Below are 20,367 nucleotides of genomic sequence, written 5' to 3'. Positions count from 1 at the left end.
AAATATATTCATATGACCAAAGTTAAGTTTTTGCCAGGCAACAGTCTATGTGGGATATCATTAATGGCATCCCTTGTGAGCATCTTTGATGAGAGAGGCAAAGAGCATACCTAGATGCAGAGTCCAACTGGAGCCTGGTAGACTAAGAGGATGATGGGGGACGGAAGCACAAATTCTCAACCAGCCAGATGTGGCCGGATTATATTGCTGATTCCCTAGTCAGGTGACATGGAGAATGCAGGCAGATCTGAGAATCTAGCCTGACATGTTTTTCGACCTATAAACTCAAGGAACAGGCTTAACCTTCTACCCTACTGGAAAGCTTTGGAACCATTTCTACCTGTTTGCGTCTAAATATCTTTTCCATATTGTGTGTAGAACATCCAGGTACTTTCCTCAATACATAGCAGTTGTATAAACAACTCTCACAAAGCAGATAGTGGCAAGATGCATTGCCAGAAACATACCAAAAGAGATTAGCTCTGCTTCCCACTGCTACTGCAGAATCTAACAGGCAGAATGTTTCACTTTGTATGGGTAACTTTAGCAAAAATGCTTGAGCTATTTAAGGTTCGTGCTCGGAAATACATGCAATAAGACACATTCTGACTTGATGCAAAACCCAGGATACTAATGTGGAAAGAGGTTACAGAGATTTCTGCACTGCCCTCCACAAGGTGCACAAGTTCCAGGAATAATTCTCTAGATCAAAAGTATTAAAGCCATATGCTCCTGATTAAAGTTACAAATTGAAAAACATTCTGCTGCCACAGCCCACTATGCAGAACGGGGCAGTAGGGTTTTAACAGAGATTCACAGGAATCCCTGCAAGGAGACACACACATAAATATAAGCAAGGAACATCTACCACATGGCGAAAGTCAGAAGGTGCATATAACAAATCACTACTATCCACAACCCAGGCTAGACTCAATCTGTTGGTCATACCTGGTTACGCCTATTTTCAAGCAGTGATGTCTCATATAGCTGAGCATTGTGAAGAACAATTCCACAAAACGCCAGATAAGCAGCAAAATCCTGAAAACAGATAATTACATGTCAAGAATTAACTAAGAGAAGGTCTGCGAACACCTGCACTTCTCTGTGTTATTTCAGTATCTTACTAGAGGCCGAGTCCTGTGTGGGATAACGGTATAGACCTAAAATTATTTCACAACACGTTGGATCTGACAAATTGTTATTTACACCCAGGAAAGTTCTTGTTATTTTTTTTTTTTTTATTTCTAACAGCCCGGTATTTTCACATCCAAAATGCCCACTGATTGTGTATGAAGAACTAGAAAGTTATATTATTTTCTTTTTCCTAGCTTTTAGCTTCAATATAAATAAGTTTGTTTATATCTTTTATTAAAAGTCCATCTAATTAAACCTACTGTGGCCAGAATTCTGGCAGTACCATTTTGTGCACAACCTGCAAATATATACAAAGAAGAAAAAGTGGTTTTCAATATGTGCCTTACCTGTTAACTTACACAGTAATCCTATACACTGGCCCTGATCCATGTACAAAAGCAGAACACTCTATTAAATTTAAGAATTGGTAAAAACCAAAACAACCCCTTGAAATCTACTCAGGTACACACTCTGCAAGTTAGTTTTGTTTGTTTGGACTTTGTGGTAGCAATTGGTATGCTTATTTTTATTAAGTGTGCATAAAGGGTTTGTGTGTCTGGTCTTGATCTCTTGTTGCCATCTCATCAGGAATCTCCCACCTTTTTCTGGAAACAAAGTGATTGAACTACATTGGAATAAGAAACAGGCCAGCCATGCCAACCAAAATCTCACCATCAAAACCTCAACACACAAAATAAGCATCTATTATATAAGAAATTAAGTATTTTTAAAAGTGGAAAAATCGAATCTTGCTTAAGCAGAGAAGCCATGAGCTGCTTCTCTTCAGGAAAAGGATTAATTCTGATGTCCAGGGGATGTTCATTCCACATTCCACTGGGGCAGGGAAGGAGTAAATTCTTACTTTGTTATTGCCAAGGCTTGAGTCAACTTCTTCGGCCTGACTTCAACCTTTCGTGGTGCACCACAGTTTGCATGTGAAGCCTAAGAGCATTCTGAAAGTGGCTGCAATGTGAGAGTTCAGAATTTGGGTGCTTTCTGCACTACTGATTAGGTCAGGCATGACTGTAACATATCCAGTGCTTTATTTCTTTGTACTGCTGGAGTACACAGACATTAAGTTATATGGTAATTTTTAAGTTGCTTGGCAAGCTTCAGTTTTAAGGTTAAGCTGCTTCCAAGTGCCCATTTTAACATTCCTTTCAGATAAGGTGATTTCAGCTACTAGCTTGTAAGCCTACACCTCTTTATAATATGTTCAATTAACCATGGAAACATTTTGGGCCTTAGTAGGAGAGAGAAAGCAAACTGACCCAGAAATTAAACTGATTCTCATCTACCTTTCTGCAGCACCTTAGATAGAAACAATTACAGTTTCATCAAGACTTGTTTTTTTTACTTATTCAAAGATTAGTGCAGCTTGAATAACTTCAAGAGTTCTGGCTGTCACAGAAGAAAACCACACACCCCCTCCACCTCCACTCTCTCCCCCCGCCATCCCCGATACCTTTTCATCTTGCTCTGTGAAAATTCCACCAATTCCAGATTTCTTATTGATAGCTTGAGCCACGCCAACAACCTAACACAATGAAAATAACAAAGAGTTACATAACCAGGAGTTGTCTGCCTCTGCACTGTCTGGAAAGCAACATTTACAGAAGATTATAAACTCTGATTATGGTTACTTTTGCAATTGATGTTTGACTAGTTAGAAAGCTGAATCTATGGTTTTCATTTATTTTTAAAAATTCCTGACTAGATCTTTAGTACTGGCTGTTAACTAAAAAAATTGTACAGCTGCTGCAAAGTTTTTACCTACTATTGTTACTAACACCTAAGCCTGCTGCAACAGAAAGATTGTGGATATCTTCCCCCATATTTGCCACTTTTTATTTTGTGCACTTGATGACATTTTTCATACTCTGTCACCTAACGTCCCTTTCATTGTATGAGTCTTTCGCACAAGAGAATGGGAACATCTTTTCGTTATGTGCCTGTACAGCATGTAGCATGGCCTGGTTCCATTCCGTGCTACCTCAGGACAAAGGATGATAATACCACCACCACCAGCACCACCACACATTAGCTGTGTCTACACGTGCACGCTACTTCGAAGTAGTGGCACCAACTTCGAAATAGCGCCCGTCGCGGCTACACACGTCGGGCGCTATTTCGAAGTTAACTTCGACGTTAGGCGGCGAGACGTCGAAGTCGCTAACCTCATGAGGGGATCGGAATAGCGCCCTACTTCGACGTTCAACGTCGAAGTAGGGACTGTGTAGACGATCCGCGTCCCGCAACGTCGAAATTGCTGGGTCCTCCATGGCGGCCATCAGCTGGGGGGTTGAGAGATGCTCTCTCTCCAGCCCCTGCAGGGCTCTATGGTCACCGTGGGCAGCAGCCCTTAGCCCAGGGCTTCTGGCTGCTGCTGCGGCAGCTGGGGATCTATGCTGCAGGCACAGGGTCTGCAACCAGTTGTCGGCTCTGTGTATCTTGTGTTGTTTAGTGCAACTGTGTCTGGGAGGGGCCCTTTAAGGGAGTGGCTTGCTGTTGAGTCCGCCCTGTGACCCTGTCTGCAGCTGTGCCTGGCACCCTTATTTCGATGTGTGCTACTTTGGTGTGTAGACGTACCCTCGCAGCGCCTATTTCGATGTGGTGCCGCGCAACGTTGAAGTTGAACATCGACGTTGCCAGCCCTGGAGGACGTGTAGACGTTATTCATCGAAATAGCCTATTTCGATGTTGCTACATCGAAACAAGCTATTTCGATGTTGGCTTCACGTGTAGACGTAGCCATTAAAAATAAGAAAATGCAATTGCTGCAAAGATTAGCAGCAGGATTCAGAGGCACATGCAATACTCAAAGCTACTTTTTAACTTACCTTTGAGGCTACTAAACAATGTGTTAATGTAGCTGATTTAATTGTACTAGACTAAGCCTCAGTTCAACATGATATGCGAGAACCTGCATACATTAAATATGCCAGAAATCTCACTGACCTCAGTGTGACTGTTCACATGCATATAGGCACATGCTGTAGTCTCTTGCTGAAGCATGGCTCTAGTCTCTATGGGGGCAAATCCTTCCCCTCCTCTGCTGCCATGAAAGGCTTTGAAGACAATGGAATCAATACAGATCTACTGCTTGGAGTGAATATCCCTTCTGTAGCAGCCTGTGCAGGGAGGTCTGCTCAGTTAAAACACACCCACCCAACAATGGAGGGACAACAAGGACAGTTGCCACAGGCCCAGCCTTTTTAAGGGGGCCTGGAGCTGCTGCCGCTGCCAAAGGTTCCCTTTAAAGTGCTGTGGCAGTGCAGCTCTGGCTGCACACAGCTCAGACGGAGAGGGGGATGAGGCTGGTGGCTGCTGCCCTGCCAAATGCTCTCGTCCCATCCCTTCTGCCATTGGCACCATGCTGGGTCCCCTCTCCCAGCTTGTCCCAGAACCCATGACAGCTGTCAGCAATGCTGCACACTTAGTAGGCTTGTTGGGATGAGACACGGCTAAGTCTAAAAAAGAGGGGGCGAGTAGGTCCACAATTACACAGAACCTAGCTGTTCCCAGGGAGTAGCAACAGCTACAGGCCCATTGGCAACCTAAATCCTGTAGTAGTAGCAGCATTGGAGCATCTCTGCTATTTCTGTGAGGTGAAGAATCCCTTCCCAGCACACAGCCTGTTTTGTGGGACTGTGGGCAAAGTCCAGGGTTTTGTTCTTAGAATCAGAGTATGTTCTCCTCCCAATCTCTGTCCAAATAATTTGATTATGTGGATTTTTTTTAATCAGTGATAAACAATACATTTTATATATTACATGGGTATTTTGTGTGTGTGTGTACGTACTCTTAAAAGATTCACATTTATTCTTCAAACTAAGGAACTGTTGAAATGTTGGGCTCTTCCTATAAACACAATAATCAGCCCCTATACCAAAGGTATATTTCCTCCGTTAACATTGTGAATATTGCATTCTAGCCACATTCTTATACAGTCCTTGCCACTATAGTGTCCGGGCACTTCACAATCAATGGATTACATAGCTGCCATGGGAGGTGGGGAAACACTCCACTTTGCAACTGGGAAACAGACGTGAGAAGGTAACAGGCTTAAGGTCTCAGAAACAATCAGTGACTCACCTAGGAATGGAGCCCAGGTTGTTTGAGTCCTTGTTTAATGTCCTTGTTCTGATTGTTTACTCCAGGTCTGGAAATATCCAGTGTCCTAACCTTCAGATGTGCTGTTGTTTTTCCATAGGCATTAGAATGAATATCAAACTAGCCTCACGTAACAAAGATCATATACATATCACATTATCTGCATATATCACAGCACTCTCCAGATAGTAAGAGCTCCAAGGCTGGGTCTACACTTGCCCCCAACTTCGAAGGCGGCATGGTAATCAGGGTGGCGGGAGATTACTAATGAAGTGCTTCGGTGAATATGCAGAACTTCATTAGGCTAATTCTCCCCCATGGCAACTTCAAAGCATCAAACTTCCAAGTGCCAGCATGCATCCAGCCACAGGCACTTCGAAGTGCCTTGACTGCTCAAAATTTTGAAGTGCACTTTGACACTTCAAAGTTGCTAGAAGGGAGAACTAGCCTAATGAAGTGCTGCGTATTCACCACAGCACTTCATTAGTAATTTCCCTTTGCCCTGATTACCGCATCCCCTTCAAAGGCGGGGGGAAGCGCAGACAAGCCCCTCGTGTCTTTAACAAGAAAAATAATTTCTGCTGTAAAACAATTAGAGAACTCAACAGACCAGCTGTATTTGCCAAGAGAACACATACTTACAAAAGCTTGTTTAAGTTCAAGTTATTTTAAATTACTAGCTGAATCTTTTTTTGTATACAAAACAGTTGTGGGGAAACATCTCATTTCAAGTTTCCTGACAAACTCTATTGTGAGATTAAAACTTCACTTCTTAGATACAGAAAATAATCCTCCAGGAGAGGTCAATTAAGATCTTAATTTCTCACATTCTTGAGATCTACTGCAGAGAAAAAAATTCAGCCAAAGAAGTGACCTGTTCAAGCAGTGTAGCTGATTTTGACAAAAGGTGCAGAATAACCTGGCAGCACAATGGGTTTGCTCCAAACATGGTGGAAATGTACTTGCTAAATCATTTGATGAGCTATAGCATGCCTCCTCCAGGTGCTCAATGCTTGCAGCTCCCAGGGCACGTTCAGACACCTTTGACAAACTGCATTCTGTAGACAGTGCTAAACCTAAAGAAAATTGAACTGATTCCGCAGTGCTAATGCAATGTTTATTGTTAATACAGGGGACAAGTGAAGACTGCATGATGCATTTCTCACAGTATGGGCCAATGCAAGAACATCTGCTTGAACAAACTACCTCAAAGAAAGGGTAAAACAAAAAGGAAGAGTAGCTTAGTTTTGCCATTACCTTCTTCTAGGGAATGTGTGTTGGGTTAGATCCATAATCCACACAACACTGCTGTGAGACTGCGTCTGGCAAAGGCAGAAGGACAGTTCCCTTGCTTTAAACCAACAGACCAGGGCAAAGCAGATGCTGAAGAGGCCAAGATCTGATCTATCATTTCTTCAGTTGAGGGCCTAATTTTCCAATACAGCTACACTTCCAGGATAACAAAAGGTAAACATGCAGACCTTTACACATGCACCTGCACCAGGCTCAAAATTCAGTTTTGTCTTGGGGCAGGAGCTCCTCTCACCCTCCCACGTACACACATACTTTTGAACGGGTGATCAGAATTCAAAAGGCTACGGGGAGGGATGCAAACTCTGCATTTAAAACTTTCTGACTTAATTCCATTTACCAAGCGATCAGTCCCTAAATGGCTTAGTGCCCAAAGGAAACTCTGACACACTCCCCACCTTCCAATTTAGCAATCCAGTTTAAGTTTTAATCTGAAAATTCCACTGGCTACTTGGATTTTGTAATTGTTCTCCCGCTGGTTTGACTGGCTTCTGTTTATTTGTTCCCTGGTGTGTGTGTATCCTCTGACCATATAAAGCTGTTTCTCACCAGCAAGCCACATATGGGTTCTCCAAACCTTCATAGCCACCAAAAAAATCCATCTGGCCAAGCAAACTGCTGAACTGCTCACGTGGATGAGGGTGGAAATGAGGTCACTGCTTAGCATCAACTCCAGCTCTCTACCGCAGAGTGTGATTCTGCTGCCGGGACAGAAATGAAACTGCCAGGCTGTTCTGGAGTTTTAGTCCTCATCGTGTGAGCAATTTAGAGACCAGCCTTTCAGATGAAGGACATGGATGGCCTTTTTAGAAGCTACAGTATGTGACAGAAGCCAACAAAAACATTGGAGCAAATGTGAGGATAGGGAATATTTGTCCAAAGAAATCATTCACTTGGACAGAATTTATCTGTGTTCCCCTTGCAATTATTGCATCTGTGTGCTGACAAAGTGTTCCATCCCACACACCAGCTCAGCTTCTTGTTGAACCTACACTACTTATGCTTATGAGCGCATGATCTTTTGCCACGTGAATAATGGCAGTCATAAGTTTAACTTTGGGATTTAATGGCAGGCTCCAGGGTGAAGGAAGAATGCATTCTAAAGACAAAGGCCTGATTTACCCTGTAAATGAGAGGAAAATCAAACCAAGAGGTTGTTATGCTTAACGCTTCTGCCATTCCATTTTAAAAATTCCTTTAATTCATATTCTATTACTATTGTGAATACAAATACAGACCTATGTATCTGTCCTACATTCTTTCATTCTCTCCATATTTAACATGCTACTTTAATCAATTAATATGTCTCTCTCAGAGTGCCTAACAGATTCAGTTGGAATCCAAGTCCTTAGCTGGTATGAAGTGATGTAGATCCACTGCCTTCTAAGGAGGCTTTGCCCATTGACACCAACAAAGAGCTGGCAAAAGTAAAATCTGCTTTAGCCTTTGCTATGCAGTACAATTTTATATCTGCATATCAAGAATGATGCACTTCCACAAGTGAGAGCAAATTTAACAAGAGTGGAAGCTGAAAAGGATAGGATCCAAGAGCTTTATCATGGTGGTATTTAGGTCTACTCAGAGACACAGTTAAAGCAGCTGGATTGCATTTGCCCTACCTTTCCACCATTACTTCCTGCTATGGAGATGCATTAGGGGCAAAATATGACTAAGTAGCTCACCAGTGCAGAAGGAGCCCAAGGTATATAGGATGAGAATCTGTGAAGTTGCACAGTGAAGCAGCACTGTGGTTTAGCTGAAACTATGGTTTTAATTTAATTCAGATTTTCTGGCACACTTGCAGAAAGTCATGGCCATACTCCAGAGAAATGGCATCATTTGATACCCTAGCAGTGTGAAGTCCAGTGAATGGGCAAAACAATGGTATTTTCCATCCTGCTTTTAGTACAGACAACATAAAAAGAACATTGTTGTGTATCTGTCTGAAGAATTGTTTTTACCTATTATGCATTAACATTGTAACTCAAACCAATGCTTAAAGAAGATGGAAAAATAGTTTTTTCTTAATGGGAGAGAAGACAAATTTACAAACCCCCAGGTGAACCTTTGCAAAATATCAGTGGTACAAAATAGGTCATTGTTTTGCAAGATGGACCACTACCAGCTATGGGCTTAATATGGTCCATTTTTTAAAAAGATTTTATTGTGAGGACCATATGGTTCAGCAAAACTCCCACTGAATTCAGTGGAACAGGAGCAGGCATGTACACAATGAACAATGCTTCTGATCCTATGAATATTCTCACTCCTGTACAGAGATGAAGTATTCCTTAATTCTGCAACAGCCTCTGAACAGTAAGTAGACTGTCTAGCCCCTTCATATGCTCTTGCAGTAACCTACTGGCATGCTGGCTGATGCTTAGGTCTTTATTCATACCACTGGCCTTCTTGTATTTTTATTAGCTTTGAGCCACAGAAGCTAAGATAATTTTAATGAGCTCATAGGCTCTCTGAGGCATCCGAAAGGTGAGCACTTTTATCCTGTGTAAACACCTTTCCTCTATGAAAGGAAAGCTTGTGGTGCTTAAAGGGCCACAAGGAAACAGTAAAAGGACTATGTTAGCATATACTAAAAAGACCGCTTAGTCTCTCCTCATTAGCCCTGCAGATTTCTCTTTCGCTGAGAGAAGGATGCATACTGAGTGAACTTGCACTCCTCTAAGACTCCTGCAAAAATCCTTCACTAATAGGTGCTTAAAGAAAAAAGAAACAAAACAAACAAAAAAAAAAACCACCTTAAATTCATGGCTTTTCTTCTGCGATAAAAAAATTCAAAGTAGATGACAAAGCTTAGCAATTTTTGGTTCAATGACATTAAAGATATCACTTTTAAAGATGTTTTAGGGGTGTTTGCCATTTCTACGTAAAACACAAGCAGATTGTGACCTCACTGACATTTTGGTATAAATTCTAACAAACCGTATTAATTTCAATAAGATTTGGCCCAGTGACAGTAATGAGAAAAAAATCAGATGGATAAGGCTCTTAGCCAAACTAAGAAATGTTCCTACTGGCAGGCAATTAGAAGAGTCATAAAACTCAAGTGTCTAGAGTAACTAGGACAACTGTACTTCATATTACAGCACACAAGCCATGAAGATTATAGAAACCGTATTTTAGAGATCTAAGCATTATATAAAACCAAAACATCAACATTTTTTCCTTGCAACATATCATACAATGAAAATAGGTCAGATTTCAGCTAGGGTAATTTCGTTTTGCTCCACTGACTTTAAAGGAGCTAGTCTAGTCTAAACCTGATGGAAACCCAGCCCCAAAGTGATTGTAATGATGATTCCAGATATATGCTACTAGAGGATCTGCCCTAGGAATTATTTTGGGAAGTGCTATGTCCTGCATGCTACAAGAGACCAAACTAGATGGTCACAATGGTCTCTTCTGGCCTTGAAATCTATGAGTCCATGAACACAAAACATAGGAAGCCTGTCTTAAGTGCATGTATATTGGCAGAATGCACAATACACCTAACCAACAGATTTACATATCTGGGTTCCACAGAATTCCTCTACTGTTCTCTGTAATGTCTGAAGGGTGCTGCAGACACTATCAATCCACAAACCCTCAAGCATTTTTAGCTAATGAAGACACTGCAATGGTGTGAAAAAAAAATGTCTTGTTGCTTAGGCCCCATAGTCTACATTCTTTGATTCTTTAGTAAGCAGGTGTCATGTTACTGGATTGAATGCTGAATAGGTTAGCAACAGGAGTCAAGTTAGCTATTTTTTCATTTTCCTGTTACTTTCAAAATCTGCCCACAAAATCATCCCATGTGCTTTTGAGAACAACAAGATGTCCTGTGGCACCTTATAGACTAACATTTTGCAGCCTAAGCATGGAGCAATCATCTTTGTTGTTCTCAAAGATACAGACTAACATGCTACCCCTCTGATCCATGTACTTTTGTATTCCCAGAGCCCTGGCAGTGAAGGAGATGGGGCTCAGCAAGCGAGGATGGAAGATGATAGGCAGAACTGGGCAGGAAAGAATTTAGTACTGAAATAACTGGCAATTTATGGAGGCCTCTCATTTATGATGGGCCACTCTATGGTTGCCAATGGGCTGCAATGCTGAGCACTAATTATTTCCTTTTGAAGCCCAGCACCGCCCTTACGCTGTGGTGATGAGAGAGGGAAGTACAGGACTGCATGTGCAAACTTACGAGGCTCCTATATAAGGGGAATTGTCCCCCCAAGTTGTTGCAGCCCCCTCACATGTTACTAGAGCAGCATGTAGGAGCTGGGGCCAGAATCTGGCAGAGGGAGATAAAGAACATGTCTGTGTATTAGGGGGGGTGAGGGGTAACTAAGGTCCTGAAAAGCTATCAAAATCAACTGAAAGACTCCTATGGTACCAAAGGCTGTTTGTTTTGGTATGTCTATCCAGTTTATAGGAGACAACCCGACACTACAAACAAATGCAACTTCAGAATTGCAGTGATTCAGCTAGCTCCCTGGTCACCAATCACAGAAGGAAGACCAATAAATAAATAAGGCAACACCAGCCTTCCACTTCATTTCACCCACCCAATGATAGCACACAGCATGGGGAAGTGCCTAATGTCCCGAAGATAAAGGGCTTTTGGCTCCAGGAGTATCAGTTTTCCCCTTTCATAAGGCCTGATTCAAGTTAGGTCTTGTCTCTGCTACGAGGAACATCGACTCTTTCAGGAGTGAAATTTCGGAGCTCAGTTTCCCACATCTGGTAGAGACATTCAAAATCAACTATCTGCGGTCGACAATCAACCTCTGCACTCCTCTCCATCTCAAGGAGTAAGAGAGGTCAACGGGAGAAATACTTTCTCCCATCAACCTCCCTCAGTGAGGACAACCAGGTAAGTTGATTGCAGACATGTTGATTTTAGCTACACAGCTGCCATAGCTGGCATTGTGTACCTTCAATAGACTTACCTGCCTAGTATAGACCAAGCCTTAGAGAGCGAGAAATCCTTTAATTGTCAGAGACCACTACAGTCATTAACTGTTTGAAATGGACAGCTGATTCCTCTCCCTACCACTGGCAGTGCAACCCCTTAGGATCTCCTGGAACACAGCAAACATTTCTTCAACGATGATGGCTGTGTTCTGAATTTTATTTTACCTGGATTGCTTCTTGCTGCATTTTTTGCACACTCAGCCCTCAAGTCTAATTTAAAGACAGCCAGTGCCCTCTTTCAGTCATTTCCTTTTTGCTGACTTTCAGAACATGCTTTGCATTCTGAGAACACTTACGGAGTCAATCAACCCAGCCCAAAAGAAAGATCTGGGCAGCTGTACATGGCCGTGTCTACACGTGCACGCTACTTCGAAGTAGCGGCACCAACTTCGAAATAGCGCCCGTCACGGCTACACCTGTTGGGCGCTATTTCGAAGTTGAAATCGACATTAGGCGGCGAGACGTCGAAGTCACTAACCCCATGAGGGGATGGGAATAGCGCCCTACTTCGAAGTTGAACGTCGAAGTAGGGCACGTGTAGACGATCCGCGTCCCGCAACATCGAAATAGCAGGGTCTGCCATGGCGGCCATCAGCTGAGGGGTTGAGAGACACTTTCTCTCCAGCCCCTGCGGGGCTCTATGGTCACCATGGGCAGCAGCCCTTAGCCCAGGGCTTCTGGCTGCTGCTGCGGCAGCTGGGGATCCATGCTGCATGCACAGGGTCTGCAACCAGTTGTCGGCTCTGTGGATCTTGTGTTGTTTAGTGCAACTGTGTCTGGGAGGGGCCCTTTAAGGGAGTGGCTTGCTGTTGAGTCTGCCCTGTGACCCTGTCTGCAGTTATTCCTGGCACCCTTATTTCGATGTGTGCTACTTTGGCGTGTAGACGTTCCCTCGCAGCGCCGATTTCGATGTGGTGCTGCCCAACGTCGAAGCTGAACGTCGACATTGCCAGCCCTGGAGGACGTGTAGACGTTATTCATCTAAATAGCTTATTTCGATGTCGCTACATCGAAATAAGCTATTTCAATGTAGCGTGCACGTGTAGACGTAGCCCATGTGGCCCATGAGACAGTTGGCTTGCCGTTGCCCAGGCACAAGGTTGTCAGATTCTGCTGGTTTTCGTCCACATACGTTTTCTTTCCTGTCAGTATTACTAAATGACACACTCTCAAAGCAAGGGCACGTGAAGTAAGGTGCATGCTGATTGCACAAAACACAGAGCTGTGCACTTCTTCTGCATCCAATCAAAGGATTGCTATGGTTCAGTCACCACATCTGCAAATCTAGGTAGACAAGCAGAGGTAGCAAAACCGCCCTATCCCGGGAGACTGTTTTTGTTATGACAATCTTGCGACCCACTGAGATGAATGAGGGCCACTCATGGGGCCCACTCACTAGCCTAGGTTGCCCCTTGCTGAGAAAGATGACTTACTGTGCCAAATAATGGTGAAAGGAGTTAAAAACAACACCCATTTAAAAAAGAAGGAATCCAACCAAGGTTCCTGCCAATTTTTTTTTCTGTCCAAGGCAGAGCAAATGTTATGTGCACCAAGGCACCTGGGAATGTGCATCACCAGAAGAACCATATGCCGACAGCTCTGGATGCAGTGAGCACTGGACAGCAACTGAATCTCTCCCGGATGGCACACTCTCCACCCCTCCCTCCCCCACCCCCAAGTGCTGAGCTTACAGGGAACACTGGATCCAACCCATATGAAATTATGGCCTGTATGATTTTTAGACTTTGCTCCTTCTGGTATGGCTATGATCTGAAGAAGTGGGTCTGTCCCATGAAAGCTCATCACCTAATAAATTATTTTGTTAGTCTCTGAAGTGCTACTGGACTGCTTTTTTGTTTTCATAGTATATAGACTAGCACAGCTTTCGAGTCTCTGTTACTACTGCAGAGGCTGAGTGTGATTCATGGCCATGACAGTATGCAGTCCTGCTCATTTGTTTATAGACTCCAGCTTTTAACTAACTAACTAACTACTTTCATTTCCTATCTTCTTCAACATAATGTGTCTTAGCTAACTACTGGAGTGTCAACATGTACAGATGCTCATTAGGCAATGTCAACATCAAGGCAAAAAGACAACTATGTCTACGTTGCAGAAGGGAGGTAAGAACCACTTTCCCACAATGATTGTCACTAATGCACTCAGCTAAGCCTTACAAAAAATAAAAGTCAGCAAGACAGCAGCAACAACAAAAGTAGCTGTTATGAAAAAACACAGCATTCTTGATTTGTTGGGAAGTGCTTCCCAGGGTCAGAAGACCAGGGAAAAATAAAAATGAAATTAAATAAGCCAAAACAATTGTAGTAATCACTGCCAGAATGATTCATTCACCTAGCAGGCCAGCAGGAAGTTAAGTCTCCTGTACTTTGGCTCAGAGCTTGGGAGGGGTACCTCAGTTAAGTCAGCTCAGAGCTCCCACATGGGAAAATCCCACATACAATTAATAAGGGTGAAACCAAAAATATAATGTTACTCTAGCTAGTCTACAGGATTTAATAGAGAATTCTCTGATTTCTAAACCAACTATGAATTTAACCTGGAATTCTATTGCAAAATTCCACAAAAACACCATTGATTCTGCAGTGCTACAAGACATTTCTATGAAGCCATCTTTACAATGATCTGTGACAGACTACTGGCCAGAGAGCCTGAGCCAGAGCTCTGTCACGGCAGCCCTGACCAACAAGGGTTATAGGCATTGGCTGATCAAACCCAGGCCTGATTGCTGGCAACTGAGAGCCTGGAACAGAGGGGGTTATAGCTAAGAGCATAGGAAAGGGGAAAGACAGAGAGGAAGGGGAGGAGCCAGGGCATGGAAGGCTCTGCTCCCCTGTTGCTGGGTAACCAGCGGGATTTCTATGATCAACTGTATATAGGAGGTGGTGGACTTTCACACATAATACAAGCATGGGTGCCTGGAACTGGAGTGCTCTCCATTGAGTTTATGGACAAAACAGGGGCCGGGGGCCCAGGAGCACGAGAAGCCCTGCTACAGATCCTATACAAGTCTGAAAAAATAGATGGAGAAGTGTTGAGAAGTAGAGATGACAACTACAGTAGACAATTTTGGTAGTCCATTTTCAGATCTGTGAATCTATCCAAAACCAATGCTACTGCAACCCACTCACTTCAGCATAATTGTGCCTGAGGGCAAATCAGTGACACCGGTATTTCTTGGGCATCCATGAGTTGTAGATGATTAAAGCTCTAGCTGGGGGTGAAAAACATCTTCTAGAGACTCAGTGTATGCAGGCAGTAGAGAACAAGGTTCTGAGCTGCCCTGCTGCTGTTCTCTCTTGCTCGGGGTCACAAGCTCATGGCCTCTGGCCAGAGCATTTTCACAATCCGGCCCAGAGTCCTGGTGGCCCAGCGGTGGGGGCTGTCTTGCTAATGAATCATGAAATCTTGGGTTACCAAGTATTTGTTTGCTGGTCCACTGCCGTTAGCACATGATAAATTATAATTTGCATGTACAATACAATGCATACTTTACACTTAAAACACTCTTCTGAAGTAGAACAGTGTTGTTATTCTCATTTTACAGGTGAAGATCAAAAAGGAGAAGTGATTTTGTCCAAGGTCACAAATGAAATCTCTAGTTATCCCATACTCCCTTCCTGGGACCAGAACACACAAAATCCAATTCTGCTGCCCTTACTCATGCTGAGCAGTATCTTACTTCATTGAACTAAATGCAGAGAAAGACCCTGCTTAATTCTTGAGCGCAGAGCCAAACAAACATCAGGCCCTCCATCAAAGAAAGCACTTAAACACATGCTGAACTTTCAGCAGGCCAGTAGTCTTATTGGCTTCATTGTTAAGCATGTGTTTAAGTTATTTGTTGGATCGTGGCTGATGTGGAACAGCACATATACCCAGGAATACACAGGGCTTAAAAATCAGCTGGAGCTGTCTGGAGTGGTGCTCTGGTAAATAATTTTCAATCCCCCTGGAGTTTTTATAGCTTGTTGGGTTGGAGGAGGTGCATGTGGGGAACACTACAAATGTAAGCCCTTGAAATACAGATGTAGGCTTCTCTCCTGCAGTGATGAGAGCTCTTGGTACATTAAAAATGTTGGAAGGCTGTGCTATGACTCCAGAATGCATGAACTATCAACTTAGCGGAAGGGAAGTATTTTAAACATTCCTGCTTCCTGGAAATGCACAGTAATACTGAACTGATAATAATTAGGTCCCAGAGCTACACCTGTGGCCCACAGATGCCAGTTTCCCTTTATAACTAGAACAAGAAATAACCATAATCGTATGGTAACAGTTGGCTAATGCCAACGTTTTTCTGGTGGTCGCTGAACCATTGATTTTAAGAATTCACTCAGTTTGAGAGCTGTGTGTTTTCTCTTACATTTCATAGTCGGAGTGGCGGTTTCATAAACTAAGAGACTATAAGTTATGGAGCTATTATTAGAGAATTGCCAGAACTAAAAAACCAGAAGGCACCAGTTGCCATGCAATTACTGTGTGACAGTTTTAAATACAAAAATAGTCAGAAATTGATTCTCTCATGGTAGTAGTTTGTTTTCCCTTTTGTAAAGTCAGAGTCAGGTTTCTCATCCTTCTTCCTTCTTGATTTTTTTAAATAGTTATAAACATCAGATGGCATATTCTGAAACGCCAAAACAAACTATGGGGCAATGTTTTTCAGGCAGAATGGGACAGAGGCTCCATTTAGTTACCAGAGATTGTGCAGCAGTGGCCTGCAGATATCAGAACCTGCTTCAAACCCTTTCAAGTCCTGTTCAAAGCATGGCCAGCTTGCATCTGTAATTCTTCCTGGGGAAAATAGGAGCTTGTAGAAAATAGAGCTAGCCCTGCGTAACTCTCTCACTGCTCTGAGTCTGAAGAATACATACAGCGGTGTTTTCCAGTCCTGGGCCTGATATGCCCAATTTCTATTGGCTCTTTCACCTAGAATTAAGTAGGAGAGAAGCTTTGCAAGTTTACTTTTTGTTGTTAACACATCTGCTTCCAGTCTTTGTATGACGTACTGAGGTTCTTGCTGTTGCATATTGGTGCTTTTTGTTGTTAAGATCACAACAGATTTATTAGTCCTTCTCAATGGGATCTGCTCCTGGAAGAGCTTACTCCTCGTTGTCATTTTAAACTGAGCTCTTTAAGCTCAGGTTCCACACGGTAGTCTAAACATATTGGAGCCTATTTTTAATCTCTACTTCATTCTCCACCTGGCCTTGAAGTTTGATATTCAACCACAATATTTCTGCAGTTCAAACGCTAACTTTTTGCTTTTAAAATAACAAAACAAGGGGCCAAATTTCAAAGCAGAAAAGACCTTCTTTTCTCTCTAACCATTTACTTTCAGATGTGTCTCAGACTTATGTAGCTATATATCTGGACTGTGACCAGTGAAATTCTGGACTAGGGCAGTTTTCCCTAGATTCTGGATACTATATTACTACAGAGGCTTGGGCTGTTTTTAGGTGTGGGGTGGGGGGGCACGGAGGAAGATGGGTTATTTTGTGGGGGTTGGGGGAGGTTGCTTTTAACAGAAAAAATGGCTGAAAGTCAATGGTAATTTACTCACTGAATTACATATCATTCCAGAAAAGCATCAGCAGAGCATTACAGTGAGTGTGATGAAAACCTTCTGGGAAGAGATTTTAAAATAAAATAAAAAAGAGTCCCCTAACACAAATTTCATAGTTTAGATCCTCCAGTTTACAACATATAGGAGTAAAGCATCATTTCTGCCCTCCCCATTTAGCCTTTTCCAATTTGTTAATCTACCCATTTGTTGCACTTAGAAACCCAGTTAAGTTTTTTTTCCCCCAGGATTTGCAAATTTCCTGTTACGGATTCATTCAGCCCAATAAGTCTGTGCTAGTGTATATGAGCAAAGGGTGTTTGTACTTAATTCTTGCTCATGTCTGGCCAGAGTCAGAAGTAAGCACCCATCTATTGCAGCCAGCTGAAATATGTCTTGTAATTTATGATTCCAAGTCCTTAGTTTATAGCATTCTTGTGTTTTTCCAATGCACACACACAAAACATGTGATCTGGACAAAACATAGACCCTCCATCCTGCTTCAATCACACAACCATCACCCTTCTCCCAGCCAGACATAACTGCCCACGGCATTCTGTTTGCTCATGGCCAGTTGCAGCTGTGGCCAACTAACACACAGAGAGGCACTCTGAAGTGGAAGCAACATCTGACTGGGAGAACAATATCAAAAGCACAAGCACCCTGAGGTGGTGGGTTGTAAATTTGAAATAGTGTCCTTACAAGACTGGAGCAGTGGGGAAAAAATGGAAACAGAAATCAGATGCAGAAAAGGAAAGAGAGATCCCACATTTAATCACTGGGTCAGCTAGGACCAGCAGAACCAAATGAATGAGATAACTCAAGACAAGATCTGTCTCTTACAACACAACAGCACAAGGAGAGTGGAGGGGTTTAAAAAAAAAAAAAAAAAAAGGGAAAATGGTACTTTCAAAATCAGTTTTTGCAGTCAGTCATTTTAACAATATGAACTGTGAACTTTGTTGAAAGAGGAAAAATTAGTGGACAAGAAATCCCTGTCTGAAAATTTCTGGGGCACTTCTTGGTCATTGTGCTGTGCCAACATCATAAAAAGGATGGACAATAGTAAAGTTGAATCTTATGTCTTCTAGTTTCAAGCAGCTCTTACAGTTATTAGCAATACATAAAAATGCAAAAATGATTTTTTTGTTCCTTAGGCTATGACTAGGCTGCAGGCTTCTTTGTCAACAGATATGCGTCCAGACTGCAGATCTCTCAAAAGAGATCTGCTGGTCGTGAATGTTCTGTTGACATCTCTATGCATCTCATTCCACGAGAAAGGAGGGATAGCTCAGGGGGTTTTTTCCCCAAAATTTGGCTGCATGTAGATAGGCCAAATGTCAGAAAAGCGTCTCCCGACAGAATGGTGGACAGGAGATATGCAAATGCACTGTGCAATTTGCATATATTTTGCAGACAGTTCTTGGCAATCTAGACACATCCTTAAAGGAAACCTATAGTTGCACTGGTTTAATTGGAATCACTCCTGAACTACATGAATGTCAGAGGGAAGGCCGGCTCATGCCACTCAAATGGCTAATGGTGTTTTTTTTTCAGCTTGATGACATTCCTCACTTAATTTCTCATTTTCTAATGTCCTCTTGATATGGTTCTACATGTTGTCACCAAATAGAGGCCTACTTTGTGTATGGTTTGAAGGCCTTGACAAAAAACTTTTTTGATTCTAGTTATAGCAGAACCAGAACTTAATGGAGTGTTGCTGTGAGAAGTGACACAGGATTGGAGGGAAGAGCTGTTCAGAGAACCTGAGGACCAGATTCTAATAGCATGCATCTCACTGTAAATCTAGTAAGGGTAATATGGGCTGTGGATGCGCACGTTCTCTGAATCACACAATTTTTATCTGGGCACCTAAAGAGTGAACATGGGTGCCAAACTTGCAGTACATAATTTTGAAAATCTTGTTCTGGGTCTATGAAAAAGAGCCTTTACTCTGTATCTTAAACTTGCAAGGTGTTTGGTAGAATGTAATGGTCACCATTGTATAATCGCCTAAAAATGTCATTTAAAGATAAGATTTATATGGATTGTGAAAAAAGATACAGTAAAACCTTTAAAGAACTCCTTTAACTCAGAAAAGATGCCTTCAAAATAAGGTAAGTCCCTCCTCATAACTTATTATAATGGATGGGACAATCAGTGAGCCTGTAATTAGGTCTAAAGTTACTGGGCACTACTGGTATGTATGATACGTATTTAAATATAGCTGTTTATCATGCGTATGTTAAAAAAGTTCAGAAGAATTTCATTTATTTTTACTACTTGCTCCTGTGCTTCTTCCATATACAGAGCTCCAAGGCTGTGTCCACACTTGGCCAAAATTTCAAAAGGGCCATGCTATATAGCCAAATTGAGGGTACTAATGAGGTGCTGAAATGAATATTCAGCCCCTCATTAGCATGCTGCCAGCCGTGGCACTTCGAAAGTGCCGCATTTCGCTCACGCGTGGCTCATCTACACAGGGGTCCTTTTCAAAAGGACCCCCCAGACTTCGAAATGCCCTTATTCCTAACAGCTGATTTCAAAGTCTGCGGAGTCCTTTTGAAAAGGACCCACATGTAGATGAGCCGTGTGTGAGCGAAACACAGCACTTTCAAAGTGCTGTGGCCAGCAACATGCTAATGAGGGGCTGAATATTCATTTCAGCGCCTCATTAGTATCCTCCGATTTGGCCATTAGCATGGCCCTTTTGAAAGTCTGGCCAAGTGTGGCCACAGCCATAGTGATTTTACTTAAGTGAACTGAGAGTTTTTGGTGTATAAGGAAAGCAGAATCCTTTTGTAACTGGAAATATAAACACAATTTTTAAAAAATAGCTATGAGTAAGCTGTTCTAATAACTCTGGTTAACATCAGTTAAGTAGAAGAAATGAAACTATATTCCACAGAATGATATAAAAACATGGTTTCTAATTTTCTTCTACTGTATAATCATGATGTACTGTTGAAAAACATTTAAAAAAAGTTAACAGCGCTACAAACACTATTGTATATGATGGTCCAGGTGCTGCAGCTTACCTCTTCTCTGTGGTTCTTTATTGGCATACAAAGAATACTTTGTGTCTTGTACCCTGTGATTTGGTCAACTTCTGCATTGAATCGGGGATCCTGATGGGGGAAAAAAAAGTGGAATTAAGTATCTTCCCTCAAAGAATGTCTTTTTTTTTTTTTTAATTTCTCAGTTTACAGGCCCCTTGGGGAATTACCACATTTGTCTTTACTGTTACTCACACA

The 20,367-nt window shown here is 42.3% G+C and overlaps 1 protein-coding gene across 6 annotated transcripts in view; it reads right to left on the bottom strand.

Moving 5' to 3' along the window:
- The window catches only part of PDE5A (phosphodiesterase 5A), a 95,789-nt gene that overhangs the window by 55,507 nt on the left and 19,915 nt on the right, over positions 1-20,367 (bottom strand). For all 6 annotated transcript variants that reach the window (XM_074993384.1, XM_074993386.1, XM_074993385.1 and 3 more), the window contains exons 3-5: positions 20,152-20,241; positions 2,600-2,671; positions 949-1,038 (exon numbers count right to left, since the gene is read on the bottom strand). In XM_074993384.1, the coding sequence (XP_074849485.1) occupies positions 949-1,038; positions 2,600-2,671; positions 20,152-20,241 (252 nt within the window). The remainder of the gene's footprint in view (positions 1-948; positions 1,039-2,599; positions 2,672-20,151; positions 20,242-20,367) is intronic.

Source organism: Carettochelys insculpta, chromosome 4 (assembly GCF_033958435.1).
Source record: "Carettochelys insculpta isolate YL-2023 chromosome 4, ASM3395843v1, whole genome shotgun sequence".
In the NCBI taxonomy this organism is placed as follows: Eukaryota; Metazoa; Chordata; order Testudines; family Carettochelyidae; genus Carettochelys; species Carettochelys insculpta.
The sequence above is the reverse complement of the archived record's forward strand: the minus strand, read 5'-3'. Positions and strand labels throughout refer to the sequence as shown.